Genomic DNA, 17,867 nt, shown 5'->3' with positions numbered 1-17,867 from the left:
ACTGACCTCCCACAATCATTTTCCTTTGTATGTACAGCCACTGGCTAGTTCCCTTTGACCAATTAATGGGCGTGAAGTGACACCTAATGGGTTATAAGCCTGCAACCAGCAAAGGAGAGAATTCCATCCCATCATTCCAGGCTGATTTTGAACCCCGATCAGAGGAGAAAGTTGCCTGCGTACATCTTGCTGTGGATAGTGAATTCGCTTACTCAATGTTCTCAAGGCGCCGTCTAATAAAGTGAAGATTTTTTTGATTAAAAAAAAGTGAAAATATTTAGCAAACTGCAATTCTCTCACAAACACTATGGAGAATGCAAAACAAATGCAATATTTTACCAAGGACACAATGCAGGAAGACCAAAGTGCAAACTGATTATATAGGCAGAATTTATTCCGGAGGGCTTTCCACAAAACCCCTACATAATTTTCACAATCGGGGGGCAGGATTAAACCAGCCCAGTTAACGGCCACTGTATATCCGTGCACGTTTTCTGAACAAACAGCAAAACATATAATCCATTGAAAAGTCATTAGAAAATGGGAAAACCTGGGCAGTGCAATCCTGACAAAGGCAGCTGAGTAATTGCTCTTTACGCAGTTAACCCTTGCTCGCTCGCCCCATGGTCTGAGAGATGAGGCAAAGGAACTCAGTACTCAGGAATTCCAATGTTTCAACTCTATATAGTTGTAAGTTTTTTTGGAACCGGGGTCACAGTCTAAGGATAAGGGGTAAGCCATTTAGGACAGAAATTAGGAGGAATTTCTTCACCCAGAGAGCGGTGAACCTGTGGAATTCTCTACCACAGAAGGCAGTAGAGGCCAAGTCATTAAATATATTCAAGGAGTTGGATATATTTCTTAAGGCTAAAGGGATCAAGGGATATGGGGAGAAGACAGGGACAGGGTACTGAATTTAGATGATCAGCCATGATTGCATTGAATGGCGGAGCAGGCTCGAGGGGCCGAATGGCCTACTCCTGCTCCTATCTTCTATGTTTCTATGTTTAAACAATTAAAAGTTTGAACTTGGTTTTACAAGTGCAGGGAGTTCTTTGATACACCTGCTTGTATTATGATAGCTGCTCCTCTCCAAGCTGCCACTCACAGGTTGCCTTTGTCCTAAGGCGTGCTGCTTTGAGCTGTAGCTTAGGGAGCTTGCGGGGTTATTAACCTGCATCAGCTTTCCCCCCTCCCCCCCCCCACCCAATGGCTCAGTGGGTAAAAGCACTCCCTGGTGTGGACCACCACTAAAGGCCAGGAAGTTATCAGGTTCAACCTTCAGTCTGTGGCAGCAGTGTGGGCATTGCAGATGGCACCAGCAAGGGGGGGGCGGGGGGGAGAGAAAGGAAACAGTCTGATTGCTATATAGCGACTATTGCAAAACTGTGCGTTAATGGGTAATGGCAGCATTGGATTTAGATGAGACGTGCCTCCTTAGTGAACTCCTGCTCGATACTCACTGACTAGGATCACAGGAGGAATGAACACTTGGGTGAAGTGCCAGTATCTCAGCATGAATCAGTGCCTTCAGAGGAGGAAGAGGAGAGAAAGTATGGGGGGGGAAAATGTCTGAAATTGCTGTCCAGCCCGGTATGGTCAAGAAATGCCACTGTTGCACGTCAGTTACATACAAAGGTGTCAGCTTTTGATCAGTGCTAACACTCTTACCTCCAAGTCAGGGGGCCGTGGGTTCAATCCACATTGCAGAGACTTGAGCACAGAATCCAGGCTGACACTTCAGCGCGGTGCTGAGGGAGCGCTGCGCTGTCGGAGATGCCGTCTTTCAGATGAGTTGTTAAAACTGCCCTCTCAGGTGGACACAAAAGATCCCAAGGCCCTATTTCGTAGAAGAGCTGGGGAGTTTCTCCCCGATGTTCTGGCCAATATTTATCCCTCAACCAACATCACCAAAATCAGATTACTGTATCTGGTCACATAATCTCATTGCTGTTTGTAGGATCTTGCTGTGCGTACATTGGCTGCCGCATTGCCCTACATTACAACAGCGACTAAACTTCAAAAATACTTAATTGGCTATAAAGCGCTTTGGGACGTCCCGAGGTCGTGAAAGACGCTGTGTAAAAATGCAAGTATAAACACAAGCTACACATTTATTGGTGCTGCAGTAGAACTAGCAGAGAAGAAAATAAGTTCAACAAAAAAGATAAGGATATCCACCTTCTACTCTCACCTCGGAGTTAGAAGGTTGCAGGTTCAAGCTCCACTGTGATACTTCAGCAAGTGATCTAGACTGACACTCCAGTGCAGTACCGAAGGAGTGCCGCACAGTCGGAGTTGCTGTCTTTTGGATGAGATGTTAAACTGAGGCCCCAGGTGCCTGTTCAGGTGGGTGTAATAGATTCCACGGCACTGTTCAAAGAGCAGCAGGTGCCATGGCCAACATTTCACCCTTAACCAACACCACCAAAAACAGAGTAGCTGGTCATTTATCTCATGCCCTCCACCACCTTCTCAGGGGCAACTAGGGATGGGCAATAAATGCTGGCCCTGCCAGCGACGCCCACATCCCATGAACAAATAATAAAAAAAAAAAATTGCTGTTGGGGTGACCTTGCTGCCTTGTTTTCCTGAAGAACAACAGTGTCTGCACTTCAAAAATAATTAGTTGTAAAGCACTTTCGGGCGGTCGAAGGACCTGATGAAGCGCTATATAAATACAGATCCTCCCTCAGTTCCCACAAAGTCTGGTGTTCAGACACATTGCATGCAACAAGTGGAATCATGTTCGATGACAGAGGAGATAGTGCAAGGAATTAACTTTTTTAAGCTTTTTGCATTAGCTGCTATTCATACTGCAAAGTTGAAAATGTTTGCTTTGACTGTACTTAATACAGTTTTGGCATCTTGGAAAGGCCCAGAATGGTTCCCCTTCTCCCCTGCCGGCAATGATTCACGCCAGGATACAGCTTCAGGGGCGACAGATGCCTGCCCGTGTTGTGCGAGCCTGGGGAGTGTGTCTCTCCACTCGGCTATAGGCCCCTGCGGTCCTGTCAGTATCACCACTGGAAGACTGTCCACGCAGCACTTCTGCAAACGTGACCACTTAAAAACATGTTCCTTATTTTTGTGGAGCGAGGTATAAGTTCCTTTGGTTCTTTGTCACGCGTATATAAGCCGCAACTCAAGCTTGAGCCATTACCCGAGGGCAAGATACTGAACCCAGATATAGGCCACACTCCCAGTTTAAAATGACTTTTTGTAGATCAGCACGGTCACCTTAGCATTTGCATGATATGTTGACAGCCTCCTGGACATAAAGAGAAAATGGAAATCAAAGTGTATCTAATGCCCACACGAAGGATCTTTTAAATACTGTGATGCGTTTTCAAAGTCTAAATTAAAGACTGCGTTAGATTGCAAGTCGTAGGGCCAAACATGTTAAGTGCACTGAAATGCAACCCACGGGTCTGCTGTCCTCCACAGGTCATTCAGAGGCAATCAGTCTTCAAGCCCGCACAGTTTGGACTGCACTTCTTCAATAAGATACAAGCCAATTCCAGAGTTCCTTTTGTGCCCCGTTTGAATGCACTACTCGATTTTCTACCTATAAAAGAGGTAGAAGTGGAGGCCATGTGAAACCCTGTTTTCAGTGAATATTGATGGTGGATAGGGAAGGACTGAGCTCAAGAGTCTGTTCCGGAGAAGGGTGCTGTTCTCTGTATTCAACGTGTCCATTCCGGTGGTGACCGTACTCAAGCTTAATCCTCATTTCTCCAATCTTCAATCTGGGCAGAATATCTGGGATCCATTCAATAATAAAAGGAGTTGGTTCTTTCTGGTCAGGGGACATGTTCCCTGGATAAAAAGGAAAATTCCGCCATGAATTACACAAAAGCCAGAAATGAAAGCACCGTTACATTACATTACAATCCACTGGAGATCGAACAGATACATGACCAAAATCAGCTGAACTTTGCTACTATCCCAGGAATACCATAAACCAAAGGGCTTTCAAGGAATTCATTTTGTGCATATTATTCCCAGCGCATATTATGTGTCAGTTTGGCTCAGTTAGCCACACTCTCGCCCAAGTTAGAAGGTTATGGTTTCAAATCGCACTCTGAAGCTGATAATCTAGGCGGACACTCTAGTGCAGTACTGCGGGAGCGCGGAGTTGGCCGAAATGTTGTCCTTTGGAGGAGATGTTAAATTGAGGCCCCGTTAGCTCAGGCTAAAAACTACCAATTACTTATTAATGAAGAAAGAAGATTATACAGAAGCAAAAACAAATCCCTGCAGATTAAGAGAGATTACAGTACTCCCTTTGATTTTACACCATTTGTTTCAAAATAATAAAAGCTCTCGGCTCAGTAATTTTCCTGCAATGCATCCACGATGAAAGGCTTTTGGTGAGTGCTCCATCCCCCATTTGCCTCTGACTCAAATAGGATAACCAGCGAACATGGGGCCCCAGCCCAGATATCTATCTCTCGACCCTCTGATGTCCAAACTAAGAAGATTAAATAAAATAAAATGGGTACCTTCACTATTAATCAAAAGTGTTACTTCAAAATAGTTTTCAAAAGCACAACAGTGTCCCCCCAAATCTTTGACTCAAGCAATTCATTCACCTTCAGGACTAAGCAATGGCTGAATGTCTTGCACACAGGACCTCGGCATGGGATAACCATTACACAGGCTGACATGAATCTCGTCATTCATGTGGAAATGACTTATGAAATAATACCGGGCGGCCTGCTGGTGGCGCTGTCCAGGGAGAGTATAAATACTCGGGCACGGGCCCAGCTTGCTCAGGACATTCTTTAACAGGAACTAGTGAAGGACACAACTAGACCTCCATGTTGAAAACCAGTTGATTAAAGCCTTGTTTAACGCTTAGACCAAGTGCCTAGTAGTTTTCTTACATCACAGGCCCTTAATAACTGCAACAGACTAAGTATTAACGGGTAGCCCAGTGATCAATATTCATTATTTTGTCACACGGGTGTGGTTTGTGCCCAACACTTGTTAATCAATCAACATAAACAGAGGCATGTTATCCTCCTTTGAAGCAACATCTACAAATGAGACAAGAGTTATGGTATCTCCCCCAGAAAGCAGCCACAGAAAATATTTTACAGTTGTTATGATAGGGGGGGGGGGGGGTCGAGGGGAAATCAGCGCGAGTTCCCGCTCCCAACTGCTCTTCCGCAACTCTCGCTGGAACGTGTGGCCGTCTGTAGAGGACAGGATCAGGTTCAGCGGTGATGAATTGTCTTCTAATATTCATTAGCCTCATACATGAATATCAACCACTTGGGAAACCCTGTGGGGCTGTACCTTGCCCGAGCTAGTGCCTTTAGGAGAACAGGATAGCTGGGAGGGGGGAAAAAGATAACAAGAAGTGGGTGAGGTGGGGCAGGAAAATCATCAATGTAAGGAAGCAGGGTGGTAATGGTCGAATGCAAACATGGGGTTACTAAGTTTTGGGTGCTGTGGGGGAAGAGTTTAAACTAATTTGGCAGGGGGAATGGGCACCAGGATGAAACATTAGAGAGGAGAAACAAGGTGCACAGAGGACTGGGAGAGGCAAATAGCACAAGAGTAAAGAATAGTTCAGAAATAGGAGGGATCAGACAGGGGGCAAATGCGGGGCAGTTTAAGATGGGTTTGGAGTGCATGTGCGTAAATGCACGAAGCGTGGTAAATAAGGTTGGTGAGCTGCAGGCACAAGTCGCCACATGGGACTATGATATAGTGGCAATAACAGAGACCTGGCTCAAAGAAACGGATGATTGGGGAGTTAATATTCCTAGGAATATTGATCAAAGAAACTATTATAGCACTGGAGAGGGATGATATAGTTGAAGGGTCAAAGACAGAATCTATTTGGTTAGAATTAAGGAACAATAGAGGAGCTATTACTATAGGCCACCAAATAGTGGGAAGGAAATAGAGGAGCAAATTTGTAGGCAAATTACAGAAAGGTGCAAGAACTAGAGTAGTGATAATGGGGGACTTCACTTAATCAAATATAGACTGGGATAGTATCAGTGTAAAGGGCAAAAAGGGGAAGGAATTCCTGAAATGCTTACAAGAGAACTTTCTCGATCATTGTGTTTCCAACCCAACGAGGAAGGAAGCAGTGCTGGATCTAGTTCTGGGGAATGAAGTGGGGCAAGTAGAGCGTGTTTCAGTGGGAGAGTATTTGGGGAACAGTGATCATAATATCATCAGGTTTAGAATAGTTTTGGAAAAGGACAAGCCACAATCAAGTGTAAAAATACCTAACTGGAGGAGGGCTAACATCAATGAGTTGAAAAGGGATCTGATCCAGGTGGATTGGAATCAAAGATTGGTCGGCAAAACAGTAATTGAACAATGGGAGGCCTTCAAAGAGAAGATGGTTCGGGTACAGAGTAGACACATTCCTATGAGGGGGAAAGGAAGGGCATCCAAAGCTAGAGCTCCCTGGATGACTAAGGTTATAGAGGTTAAAATGGGTCAGAAAAAGGAGGCTTATGACAATTGTAAGGTTCATACAGGAAACTTTCGATTTACCGGCACCTAAATAACCGGAAATCTCAGTTAACCGGCAAAATTCAGGAGTAGGTTCAGGTAACTTTTATTACTTTTTTCACTCCATTTGTTGCTGTGCAAGGGTGTGGCTGTAGCTGTTGCTAAGCTACAGAGACGCTTGCAACTTGTGCCCATTGTTCTGAATCTGTTGCTAAGCAACAGGGTTTGTTGCTTTATACGGAGCTCTCAGCTCCGTATCTTTTACTATAGCGTTCGGTTATCCGGAATTTTTGATGGAACTGGCACCACGTCGGTCCCGTCCGTGCCGGATAAAAAAAAGTTTCCTGTAATACTGTAGAGAACCAAGCTGAATATAGAAAGTACAGAGGAGATCAAAAAAAGGGAATAAGGGCAAGGAGAGAGTATGAGAATAGATTAGCGGCCAACATAAAAGGAAACCAGTAGTCTTTTATAAACAGTAAAAGGGTGGGGCCAATTAGGGACCAGAAAGGAGATATTCTTGTGGAGGCAGAGGGACTAAATGAGTACTTTGCATCTGTCTTCGTTGGAGATGAGGATGCTGCCAATGTAGCAGTCAAGAAGGAGGCAGTGGCGATATTGGATAGGATAAAAATAGATAAAGTCAAGGTACTTAAAAGATTGGCAGCACTCAAAGCAGAAAAGTCGCCCGGTCTGGATGGGATGCATCCTCGGTTACTGAGGGAAGTAAAGGTGGAAATTGTGGAGGCTCTGGACACAATCTTCCAATCCTCCTTGGATATGTGGGTGGTGCCAGAAGACTGGAGGACTGCAAATGTTACACCCCTGTTTAAAAAAGGGCAGAGGGATAAACCCAGCAACTCCAGGCCAGTCAGCCTAACGTCAGTGGTGGGGAAACTTTGAGACAATAATCCGGGACAAAATTAATTGGCATTTGGAAAATTATTATGGTTAATAAATGAAAGCCAGCATGGATTTGTTAAAGGTAAATTGTGTTTAACTAACTTGATCATGTTCTTTGATGGAGTAATGGAGAGGGTTGATGCGGTAGTGCGGTTGATGTTATGTATATGGACTTTCAAAAGGTGTTTGACAAAGTACCACATAATAGACCCGTTAGCAAAATTAAAGCCCATGGGAGTAAGGGACAGTGGCAACGTGGATATTCTCCCTCGGATATTACATTAAAAATATCTGCCGTCTCGGTACCAAATTACACAGACGGACTCACCAACTCTCAGGAAGGTCTTGAGTTCCAGTGGCCGAATTGTTGGCTGCTTCTCCACTCGGCCGTAAGCCTCTGCAATACTTTCTACTTGAACCTTCGGGCACTTAAACAATTCGTAGGTGCCATCACGGTTTTCAATGAAACTGCGGGTAACCTCCAGGGGCATCTGAGAGATGGAAATAAAGTGAGCTGGATTAGATCCTATTCGGTTGTTACAAATCCCAAGAGTCATTTTTCTGCCATACAGAGCACAAAGATTAACGTAATGTTCGTAGCCTAGAATTTCTGTCTGTCTCTCTTTCTATGTCTGTGCAGGTCTATCCATTTTCCTCCCTCTGTGTTCCAATGTGTTTGGCCTCTGTCCAGCGCCGATAGCCAATATTAGGCACTCAGCATTTCAAGACTCATGGGTCTAAATCTGTGTCCTTCTGCTCCCTGTTCCAATGCATTACAGCACTAACATTTATGCTAACCATACATGCTTAACGCTCATGATAAATTTAGTTTGTTAGAAAAGAACCAGACTTGCTAATTGCATTGCTGTGGCAATAAGCTCCCAGACCCATTAACTTCAGTGCTTAAGCAGCAGGTCAGGCTTTGGGTGCTGGGTCTGAATCCAATCTACTTAGTTGATATCCTCCTCTGTATGGCAGCACTGGCATTGAGCAAGACATATTTAGCCACTATCTATCCATCCCTAGTAGGCTTTAACCAATTTTGTGGCTCACCCATTGAGAGGCCACAGGAATGGCCGATGCTTTGAATGTAAATATCAGACAGTTGCAGTAGGTTGATGGTCTTCTGGAGTTACAGCACACTGGAGCCAAAATTATTCTCCTTGCTAATTTTAGCAACATAAAAATATTGAGTTGTAAAAACGGGCAACGACCAGAGCAGCTTCCAAAACAATAGGCGGCCATTTGGCGGGGGGTTTCTGCTAAAATTAGCAGACAGAATTTCAACGCCAGTGTTTACTCTGCCTTTAATTTGTTGTTCCTGATCCGGGAATGCTTGATTCAGACAGTGGGTGGCAAAATGAGAAAGCACCCATGAGAGGGTGCAGAGGAGATTTACTACAATGGTACCAGGGATGAGGGACTGTAGTTATGTGGAGAGACTAGAGAAGCTAGTTTAACAGAGGTGTTCAAAATTATGACGGTTTTGAGTAAATAAGGAGAAACTGGTGCTTCTGACAGGAGGGTCAATAACCAGTGGTCACAGCTTTGAGATAACAGGCAAGAGAACCGGGGGGGAGAGGAGGAGAAGATTTTTTACGCAGCGAGTTGTTACAATCTGCACTGCCTGAAAAGAGTGGTGGAAGCAGATTCAATAGTAACTTTCAAAAGCAAATTGGATATATACTTGAAAAAGAAAGATTTGCAGGGCTATGGGGAAAGAGCTTCACTTTCAAAGAGTCAGCAAAGGCATGTTGGGCCAAATGGCCTCCTTCTGTGCGGTATGATTCTATGATGCAGCACTAAAACACGACGAGTTAGTCATCGAGCCATGTAGGACGCCTCCCTGCGGCTCCATGGAAAGTGGAAGTCTGCGGAGATGCGGTGGCTAGAGTTTTCCCTTGTTGAGACTCAAGTCTTGGTCCTTGTTCAGTGGGACTATTGAGACCTTATTGCAGACCCCACCCACCCCCCTCCCCGCACCTTTCAGACCCCCTTTTGTACAGCTGTGTTGCCTACCTCAGGGGTATCAAATATCTGCTTGACCTGAAGAACATTTGTGATCTGCCAGGTGTACTTGGAGAACGTCCCCAGGGGCAATGCATCCTTCCGAACAAAACCTACAGCAAGGCACAACACACACTTCAAACGTCACACATCAAAGGGTCAAAAGGAAAGAAAGACAGTAATTTTCTGCTGGTTTTTTTTTTCCTGAGCCAGCCTCTCCCCCAAGGCAGGAGCTGCAGATTTAAAAGCAGATGTAAAAGCAGCCGCCAGTCGACAGAAACTCACCTCAGGTGAAAAAGTCTCCAATTGAGCTCAGGAGGTGGCTATTTCCCCCTCCTCCTGCAGTGAGCCCCAGAGCAGTGGCCATATGGGGATTTGCCGGGTTAAACGCAGCTCATTCTCCACAGTGCACCACCACAGCCGTGCTCCAGAAACCAGACCATCCATGGGCAATGCCACAGGAGATCAGCTGGTAACTTGTAAAGAACCCAAGGAATGAGGAACCAGCAAAGAAGGTTAGGCACCTCAAGCCTGTCCTTTCTGTGATGGTTCTGATGAAAAGTCATCGGCCTGAAACATTACCTCGACCGTCCTCAATCTGCAGATGCTGCCTGATACCTGGGACGGCAGGAATGACGTATGAAGAGAGATTGGGTCGATTAGGCTTATATTCACTAGAGTTTAGAAGAATGAGAGGGGATCTCATTGAAACTTATAAAATTCAAACAGGACTAGACAGACTAGATGCAGGAAGGATGTTCCCGATGGCCGGGGAGTCCAGAACCAGGGGTCACAGTCTAAGGATAAGGGGTAAGCCATTTAGGACAGAAATGAGGAGGAATTTCTTCACCCAGAGAGTGGTGAACCTGTGGAATTCTCTACCACAGAAGGCAGTTGAGGCCAATTGATTAAATATATTCAAGAAGGAGTTGGATATATTTCTTAAGGCTAAATGGATATGGGGAGAAAGCAGGGACAGGGTACTGAGTTTGGATGATCAGCTATGATCTCATTAAATGGTGGAACAGGCTCGAGGGGCCGAATGGCCTACTCCTGCGCCTATCTTCTATGTTTCTAACCGGCTGAATGTTTCCAGCATCTTCTGTTTCCACTTTCTGTGATGGATCAGTTTCACCACAAAACTTCTTACCATATCCCTCAATGAATTTTCTCAGAATTACATCCAGCTGCCTCTTGAATCAATCTGATTCAACATCCTCCCTGGCAACGTATTTCACAATTCTATTACTTTTTGGGTAAATTTTTTTTTTTCTAATTTTGAAGTTTAACTTGTATCCTTGAACTCGTCAACAATACTAGTGTGTTCCAAGGCAGTAATACGTTGAAGAGTTGAGATGACATTAATAAACCACTCGAGCTTTGTTCTCGTGATACATGAAGTCATCTCGATTCACTAAACAGAACTATAAACATACTACTGCAGTGGGGAAAGAATTAAACTGACATGGCTGGCAGTTTCACTGAATAGTGTGAGGACAGGGACTAACATGAAAGACCACATCCATAAAGATGCGGTCAAAGATAGCTGACCTTTGGAGAGATATAAAACAATTACAGGAAACTCTTTTTAATCCGGCACCGACGGGACCGGCGTGGTGCCGGTTTATCAAAAAGTCCGGATTACAGAGAGGTATAGTAAAAGGTACGAGAGCTCCGTACACAGCAACAAATCCAGGCTTCCCCGTTGCTTAGCAACAGGTGCAGGAACCCCAGCCACAAGATCCAAGCGTCCCTGTTGCTTAGCAACAGGTGCAGGAACCCCGGTTACACAGCCACAGATCCAGGAACAGCCACTAATATGAAGTAAAACTTACCTGAACCTACTCCTGAATTTTGCCGGTTAACAAAGTGTGATATCCAAGTGGTAAGGTCAGAAACTGAGAGAAGCGAGATATTAGGAACAAAACCCAACTGTTTATTTACACGGTGTAGCAGAGGAACATATCTCTTACAAGCTGGAGGCCAGGCACATAATTCTTACTGCACAAGCCAAGATGGAGGATGAATCTCTGAGTCATACCCATAATGCAATGCCACATTACCGTATTAACTGGTGTACCAGGACCTTGAATACATGACCCATTACCTTAAATACTGGTGAATGTGAACCCTTAATATTTGGCTCCATTTGGTGGATAACGTAAACATTACATCCCAAATTACTATACAAAGATTTCTGGTTATGTAGGTGCCGGTAAATCGAGAGTTTCCTGTAAATGGAGACTGGATGTCCAGCATTTCAACTGCCCGTAAGAACTTTATTATCTAGGTTACATTCCAAGGTATCTTTTAATTAGCATTCAGCAGTTTGAGTGATTGATTGAGGAGGCAGCTTATACATGTTTATATTAAGAATCGTAACCAATCCGTAAAGGTGCATGTGGGCCAAGATCCAATCAGGTGGCAGGAATGAATTTAACATGAGGTGGCCATGCTTATTGTAATGTATAAAACTGTAGTGTTTGCTGTAACAATTTGGAGAAGTCTGGCTAAGACAGAGCAGACTGTCTCCCCACCGGTGCATTAAAGACAACTTGACTATCGATCTGAAAACCTTGTGTCGAGTGTTGGTTTAAAATACTCCACAACACTACGTACTTCGCTGCATAATTAAATCGCATTCTAGACTTAGTTGTACGATGCTGTGACATCTGTACTCCCACAGAGGGTCGATAAGCAAAAGCCCTGGCAGAAATCGGAGAGCAAGTCACACTGTCTGAAGATGGTGTATGACACGGAGAGAGAGAGAGGACGCAGCAGCAAAGAATTATCAATATTTTGTTTCGCTTTTTAAAAAAAAATTTGGATAACATTTTTATGCTCAGTGGTGGGGGAATAGAATGCTTTTCCACAGCGGTTATCCCGCATCAGCATTAGGTGCAGAGCAAAGCTCACTCCACTCTGTCCCCATCAATGTGCCTTTCCTCAGCTTCTAAAGTGCACTGGGGTCAAATGGAAATGTTCCAATTCTCACATCAGCCACTGTCATGTTTTCTCTGACTGAGATTCCTAACTTTAGATAAAAATAATAGGCAATTTTGTGCTGTGAGGAATTACATAGAATTACATAAGCACAGAAACAGGCCATTCAGCCCAACTGGTCTACGCCGGTGTTTATGCTCCAGACGAGCCTCCTCCCACCCTACTTCATCGAACCCCATCAGCATATCCTTCTATTGAGGATGCAAACAGGCTTCATGTGAATATAGACAAGCTAAGTAAGTGGACAAGAACATGGCAAATGGAATATAATGTGGAGTATTGTGAAGTTATCCACTTTGGCAGGAAAAATAGAAAAGCAGAGTATTTTTTAAATGGTGAGAGATTGGGAAATGTTGGTGTTCAGAGGGACCTGGGTGTCCTTGTACACGAATCACTGAAAGTTAACATGCAGCTACAGCAAGCAATTAGGAAAGCAAATGGTATGTTGGCCTTTATTACAAGAGGATTTGAGTATAAGAGTAAAGATGTCTTACTGCAATTATGTAGGGCCCTGGTGAGACCACACCTGGAATATTGTGTACAGTTTTGGTCTTCTTACCTAAGGAAGGATATACTTACCATAGAGGGAGTGCAACAAAGGTTCACCAGACTGATTCCTGGGATGGGGGGATTGTCGTATGAGGAGAGATTGAGTAGACTAGGCCTATATTCTCTGGAGTTTAGAAGAATGAGAGGTGATCTTATTAAAACATACAAAATTCTTACAGGGCTTGACATGGTAAATGCAGGGAGGATGTTTCCCCTGGCTGGGGAGTCTAGAACCAGGGGTCACAGTCTCACAATAAGGGGTTGGCCATTTAGGACTGAGATGAGGAGAAATTTCTTCACTCAGAGGGTGGTGAATCTTTGGAATTCTCTACTCCAGAGGGCTGTGGAGGCTCAGTCGTTGAGTATATTCAAGACAGAGATCGATAGATTTTTGGATATTAAGGGAATCAAGGGATACGGGGATCGGGCAGGAAAGTGGAGATGAGGTAGAAGATCAGCCATGATCTTATTGAATGGCGGAGCAGGCTCGAGGGGCCGAATGGCTGACTCCTGCTCCTATTCCTTATGTTCTATTTATTTCTCCCTCATGTGTGTATCTAGCTTCCCCTTAAATGCATCTAAGCTATTTGTCTGTGGTAGCGAGTTCCACATTCTCACCACTCTCTGGGTAAAGTAGTTTCTCTTGAATTCCCCATTGGATTTATTGGTGACTATCTTATATTTATGGCCTCTAGTTTTGGTCTCCCCCATAAGTGGAAATTGGGTTGTGACCGCTCCAAATGCATTACATGGGATATACGGTACAGAAACAGGCCATTCGGCCCAACCAGTCCATGCTTGCCATAGAGGAGTTTATGCTCCACACGAGCCTCCTCCCATTTTTCCTCATCTAAATCTATCAGCAAAACCCTCTATTCCCTTTCCCCCCATATGCTTGTCCAGCCTCCCCCTAAATGCATCTATACTATTCGCTTTAACCACTCCCTGTGGTAGCGAGTTCCACATTCTCACCACTCTTTGGGTAAAGAAGTTTCTTCTGAATTCCCTGTTGGATTTCTTGGTGACTATCTTATATTGATGGCCTCTAGTTATGCTCTTCCCCACAAGTGGAAAAATTCTCTCTGTATCCACTCTATCAAAATTTCTCATAATTTTAAAGACCTCTATTAGGTCACCCCTCAGCCTTCTTTTTTCAAGAGAAAAGAGACCCAGCCTGTTCATCCTTTCCTGATATGTATACCCTCGCATTTCTGGTATCATCCTTGTAAATCTTCTCTGCACCTTCTCCAGTGCCTCTATATCCTTTTTACAATATGGCGACCAGAACTGTACACAGTGTGATCTAACCAAGGTTCAATACAGGTTTAGTATAACTTCCCTACTTTTCAATTCTATCCCTCTAGAAATAAACCCTAGTGCTTGGTTTGCTTTTTTATGGCCTTGCTAACCTGTGTCGCAACTTTTAGTGATTTGTGTATTTGTACTCCGAGATCCCTTTGTTCCTCTACCCCACCTAGACTCGCACCCTCCAAGTAATAAGTGACCTCCCTATTCTTCCTACCAAAACGTAGTACCTCACATTTATCTGTACTGAACTTCATTTGCCAATTATATGCCCATTCTGCAAGTTTATTAACATCCTCCTGTAACTTGTTGTAGTCCTCCTCAGTAGTGACTATTCCCCCCAATTTGGTGTCATCCGCAAATTTAGAAATGGTGTTTTTGATTCCAAAGTCTAAATCGTTAATGTAAATTGTGAACAGCAGTGGTCCCAGCACTGATCCTTGTGGAACACCACTACCCACCTTCTGCCACTGTGAATAGCTACCCTTTACTCCCACTCTCTGCTTTCTGTCCTGAAGCCAGCCAGCAATCCATTCTGCTACTTGTCCCGACTCCGCATTCTCTGACCTTGTTCATCAGTCTATTATGGGGTATTTTATCGAAGGCCTTTTGAAAATCCAGATAAATTACATCTACTGCATTAGCATTGTCTACTCTCGCTGTTACCTCTTCAAAAAAATCAATGAGGTTGGTCAAGCAAGACTTTCCCTTTTGAAATTCATGCTGACTATTCATTATTATATTTCTGGTTTCGAGATGTTCTTCTATTTTCTCCTTTACTAGGGATTCCATTATTTTTCCTACCACCGATGTTAAGCTGACTGGTCTATAATTCCCTGGACATGTTCTATCCCCCTTCTTAAATATAGGTACAGGTATTACATTAGCTATCTGCCAGTCCTCTGGCACTGCAGCTTTTTCTAACGAATTATTAAATATGTGTGGCAATGCCTCTGCTATCTCTTCCCTAGATTCTTTTAAATGCATGGATGCAATCCATCCGGACCAGAGGTTTTATCCTCTTTGAGTTTGATTAGTTTATTTAATATATCCCATTTTTAAATTTAAAATGTACTTATCGCATTACTAATCTCATCAGCCAATGTTATGTCCACCTGTTATATCTCCCTGGTAAATACTGAAGCAAAATAATTATTTAATATTTCTGCCATCTATCGTTACCTGTGGTATCCCTTAATGGCCCTATTCCCATCCCAACCTTCCTTCCTTTTTTTATTGATGTGCCTGTAAAATATTTTACTATTTTGTTTTATGTCCCTTGATAATTTAATTTCACAGTTCCTCTTTGCCTCCCCAATTGTTTTTTTGACTTCTCTCCTAATCTTTTCATATCCTCTCTTATCATGCACTCCCCTGCTGTCTATGTACTTAATGTATGCCTCTTTCCTTGCCCTCAATTGTCCCCTTATGGCTTTATTCATCCATGGAGTCTCATTAATGTTTAGTTTGTTCTTTCCTTTTAGCGGAATATATTGTTGCTGCACTCTGTTGAACACCATTTTAAATGTTTCCCATTGTTGTTCTACATCGTTGTTTGCCAATATTGTTGCCCATTTTTTCCCCCCAAGTTCTATTCTCAGCCCCTCAAAATCAGCTTTTTTCCAATCTATTAACCTGGTTTTTGTCATACTTATGTCCTTCTCAATTATCATCTTAAAGCATGTTATATTATGGTCAATATTGCCTATATGTTCCCCTACTTTTACTTCTCTTATCTGCTCTGGTTCATTCCCGATTACTAGATCCAATAGCAAATCCTCCCTTGTTGGGCTTTGTACACATTGTAGGAATTCCATTCCTTTATCCACTTTACCTACCTCTTCTGTCCAATTAATATTGGTGCAGTTGAAATTCCCCATGATTATTATTCTATGTTTTTTACTCATTTCCCTAATTTGTCTGTATATTTCTTCCTCCACCTCCCTTCCACTATTAGGTGGTCTGCAGACTATGCCTATTAGTGTGATTGATCCTTTATTATCTTTTATCGCTATCCATATGGATTCTATTTTTGTCTTGCTGATATCTGCATCAATTTTTTCTACTGCCATTATGTTATCCCTAATAAGTACAGCTACTCCACCTCCCCTTTTTCCCCTCCCTATCTTTTCTAAATATGTTATACCCTGCAATGTTTAATTCCCAGTCCTGATTTTTCTGTAGCCATGTCTCAGTAATCCCTACTAAGTCTGGTTCCTCGCAACGCATGATTGCCTCCAGCTCCCCTGCTTTATTACGGACACTGTGTGCATTGCTGTACAGACAGTTTAACTAATTTTTAATAGGATTTCCTCTCACTTTATGTTTAACCATCTTTTTAGACTCCTGTTCTATAACAATAGCAAAGTACTGCGGATGCTCATTCCCTTGCCATCAATGTCCTCCCTTACTTTATTCTTTCCTATGCTCTCTTTTCCTGGGAGTATGGCAGCAGACAGGGCGGCATTCATTCCAACTACCTGAGGTGAATTTGAACCCAGGTTCCCAGAAGTGAAAGTACGTTGTGCAACCCACTGAGTTATCAAATCCCAGGGCCACGGACTTGTTGGCCACACACTTTCACCTTGACATACTTGTTCTGGAGTTTGCTGCAATGCGATACCTGCGCAGGTGAGTAACACGCGTTACCTGTGGTGGAGTTGGGTAGACGTTTCTTTTTACTGCCCATAGAAATCCTCTGCTGCAGGGCATCGAAAAAGGCCTGAGGGACGTGGAACACCAGTGGCTCGGGCTTCCCTGCATTAACAACAACACGCATTTATATAGCATCTTTAACAACAACTTGCATTTATATAGTGCCTGCAACAACAATTTGCATTGATATAGCGCCTTTAACATGGTAAAATGTCCCAAGGCTCTCCACAGGAGCGTAATCAGACAAAAGAAACTGACAGCGAGCCAAAGAAGATCTTAGGACAGGCGGCCAAAAGCTTGGTCAAAGAGGTAGGTGACATGAATCTTGCCATTCATGTGGAAATGACTTATGAAATAATACTGGGCGGCCTGCTGGTGGCGCTGTCCAGGGAGAGTATAAATACTCGGGCACGGGCCCAGCTTGCTCAGGACATTCTTTAACAGGAACTATTGAAGGACACAACTAGATCTCCATGTTGAAAAACAGTTGATTAAAGCTTTGTTTAACGCTTAGACCAAGTGCCTAGTAGTTTTCTTATGTCAGTAGGTTTTAAGAAGTGTCTTAGTCATAGAGTCATAGAGTTTTACAGCACAGAAAGAGGCCCTTCGGCCCATCGTGTCTGCGCCGCCCATCCATCCCTGTCCAGTCTAATCCCATTTTCCAGCATTTGGTCCATAGCCTTGTATGCAATGGCATTTCAAGTGCTCATCCAAATGCTTCTTGAATGTTGTGAGGGTTCCTGCCTCCACCACCCTTTCAGGCATTGAGTTCCACATTCCAACCACCCTCTGGGTGAAAAAGTTCCTCCTCAAATCCCCTCTAAATCTCCTGCCCCTTACCCTGAATCTATGCCCCCTTGTTATTGACCCCCCTACTAAGGGGAAAAGTTCCTCTTTGTCTACCCTATCTATGCCCCTCATCATTTTGTACACCTCAATCAGGTCCCCCCTCAGCCTTCTTT

At 43.7% G+C, this 17,867-nt stretch overlaps 1 protein-coding gene across 2 annotated transcripts in view; it reads right to left on the bottom strand.

Moving 5' to 3' along the window:
* Positions 1 to 373: 373 nt before the first annotated feature.
* c30h2orf42 (chromosome 30 C2orf42 homolog) overlaps positions 374 to 17,867 on the bottom strand; it is a 39,129-nt gene continuing 21,635 nt past the window's right edge. For both annotated transcript variants that reach the window (XM_085971276.1, XM_085971277.1), the window contains exons 6-9: positions 16,900 to 17,007; positions 9,406 to 9,506; positions 7,715 to 7,877; positions 374 to 3,819 (exon numbers count right to left, since the gene is read on the bottom strand). In XM_085971276.1, the coding sequence (XP_085827402.1) occupies positions 3,611 to 3,819; positions 7,715 to 7,877; positions 9,406 to 9,506; positions 16,900 to 17,007 (581 nt within the window). In that variant the 3' untranslated portion in view covers positions 374 to 3,610. The remainder of the gene's footprint in view (positions 3,820 to 7,714; positions 7,878 to 9,405; positions 9,507 to 16,899; positions 17,008 to 17,867) is intronic.

Source organism: Somniosus microcephalus, chromosome 30, assembly GCF_052327205.1.
Source record: "Somniosus microcephalus isolate GS21.2 chromosome 30, FLI_Smic_1.0, whole genome shotgun sequence".
Lineage (NCBI taxonomy): Eukaryota > Metazoa > Chordata > Chondrichthyes > Squaliformes > Somniosidae > Somniosus > Somniosus microcephalus.
This window is presented reverse-complemented; position numbering and strand designations above follow the sequence as displayed.